Source organism: Xylocopa sonorina, chromosome 1 (assembly GCF_050948175.1).
Source record: "Xylocopa sonorina isolate GNS202 chromosome 1, iyXylSono1_principal, whole genome shotgun sequence".
In the NCBI taxonomy this organism is placed as follows: domain Eukaryota; kingdom Metazoa; phylum Arthropoda; class Insecta; order Hymenoptera; family Apidae; genus Xylocopa; species Xylocopa sonorina.
Window position 1 is genome coordinate 11,268,524 of NC_135193.1, and position 2,262 is coordinate 11,270,785.

General features: G+C 57.6%; 1 protein-coding gene across 1 annotated transcript; it reads left to right on the forward strand.

The window, feature by feature from the left end:
* On the forward strand, positions 1-1,414 carry LOC143430750 (uncharacterized). Its single transcript, XM_076907168.1, has one exon. The coding sequence runs from the start codon at positions 209-211 to the stop codon at positions 1,181-1,183; it is 975 nt and encodes a 324-aa protein (XP_076763283.1). The 5' UTR covers positions 1-208; the 3' UTR covers positions 1,184-1,414.
* The last annotated feature ends 848 nt before the right edge of the window (positions 1,415-2,262 follow it).

Genomic DNA, 2,262 nt, shown 5'->3' on the forward strand with positions numbered 1-2,262 from the left:
CGTTTATCAGTGGATGATCGCGAGGACGAGGAATATCATCGAGCGCGACGACAGTCCGCCTGGCTAGTGTGTGAAGTTTCGAGGGTAGTAAGACGTCCATCGAAGAAGGTGACAGGTTCGAGAACGATCGTCAACCATCGCCGTCACGATTGGGGGCTTCACGGGATTTCAGTCGCGGTTCCTCGACATCCACAACAACGAGGTGACGATGATGAGCTCGCACCAACAACACCCCGGCTACGGGTTCCTCTCCGGCATGGACCTGCACTCCGTCCACCACGTGAGCCAGGACATGAACGTGGCCAGCCAACAAACGCCCGCGTCGCAGGAGCAACACATCAAACGACCGATGAACGCGTTCATGGTCTGGTCTCGGATCCAACGGAAGAAGATCGCGTTGGACAACCCGAAGATGCACAATTCGGAGATATCCAAGCGGCTGGGAGCCGAGTGGAAGTTGCTCTCCGACACGGAGAAGCGACCCTTCATCGACGAGGCGAAACGATTGCGCGCGATGCACATGAAGGAGCATCCAGACTACAAGTACCGTCCACGAAGAAAACCGAAGGTCCCAGTGTCCGTGGTGCCAGGGAAGGCAGGTTCCATGAGCCCAGGTGGCTTCCCCAGCTTCCCTCTGCCGCCGTACTTCGCCGCACCTGCTGCCCCTGTCTCCCATCACCATCACCACCCTCACCCACTCGACTATCCACCCCTGCCGCCTTATTTCGGCTCTGCCTTCGACGCCGTCCACCTGAGCAAGCTGGTCGCCAGCAGCAGCGGCACAGGATCGACGTCCTCGAGCGCGGCTGCGGCCGCGGCAGCCGCGGCGGCCGACGCGGCCAACAACAACGCCGCGTCAGCGGCAGCAGTGGTCAGCAGCTTCTACTCTGGGTTCTACTCGACGCCTACGACAGGTAAACCGTATCCCACGACGGCGTCTCATCTGGGACCACTGTTCCCGACTGGACATCACGGCGTGGGCGCAACCGCGCCGCATCCGCCCTTAATGTTCCCGTCCTCGTCGACGACCGGGTCTGGGAGCATCGTGACGACGACCAGCAGTCCCGGAAGCAGTCCTGGGTCCACGCCAATCCCATCGTCTCACCAGCAAGTCTCCACGCCGACCACGTCCACCACGCTGGACCTGGAGCAGCTGCGTCGACCAGTCTCCGTGATATTCTAGGCCCGTTGAATCGCGTCTGGATCGCGTCTACAGGGGGAGAGAAAGCGGAAGGGTAGTTACGCGGTGCACGAGTAACGACGAGCCGCGGCGACTCGACTGCGCAGGTTTAGTTTTTAACGAGAAATCGTGTACCCTCGCACCACCGTGGCCACTGTACCGTAACCACTGTGCGTTACGCTCTCTTTCTCTCCGCGCGCGGGAAACACCGATTCCGTATTTATATCGACGGCGCTCGAGAGCCGAGCGTGTAGGGATCGGCGCCTGGGCTCGACAGGTCGGGCATGTTCGCGAGAATATTCGGTTCTTTCATTTCGTTCTCTCTTTTCTGTTTTTTTCCTCTGTTTTTTACGCGGCGAGTCAGTTAGGTAACAACTGGATAGAGCGGGCGCAGGGACGGCGGGCGAGATTTTCAAGGTTCGCCCTGGTCGATCGCGCGGATCGCGCCGGGTTCGGGAAAGGCTTGCCGGCAAACGACGCGGATAATTGAATTAGCATATTAATGCGCTGGAACAAAAGAGCCGTTTAGGTCCCGGATTCGTTTTACTTTATTTGAATGGGCTCCATTGTGCGCCGCGGTGCCCCGTGAATAGACCACCGCAACCCCTCCCTTCCACCCCCTCTACCAATCACCAGGAGGCGGGCCGTATTGTTTTCCAAATAATGTTTTCTAATTGCGGATGTGCCTTTTACCTGTCGCTCGATCATCGAAATCGACGGGCCAGGAACGAAATCGAGGATGGAACGCGATCCTCGGACACCCGCGGCGCGTTCAGGATCGGTTCTGCGGCCACCCTTTCCCTCGACCGTCGGCCTTACGATCCATTGTTCTACGCCACTTGATTTCGAGAACAGGCCCACGTCCACGCTGGCGTAGTTCGTCGTTGTCAGGCGATGCTTTACGCGCCATTGCTGTTCGCCTCTCGAGCCTCGTTATCGTTAGTTTTAATATGTCGTTTCTACGATTGTAAATAGTCCGTAATCATACACGATTCGCGTAGGAAATAAGAGAACCGGATAGAACGCCCGTTCGCCGATGGTTTTAGAAAATAGTTTTTTTTTTTTGTAGGACGACACGCGTC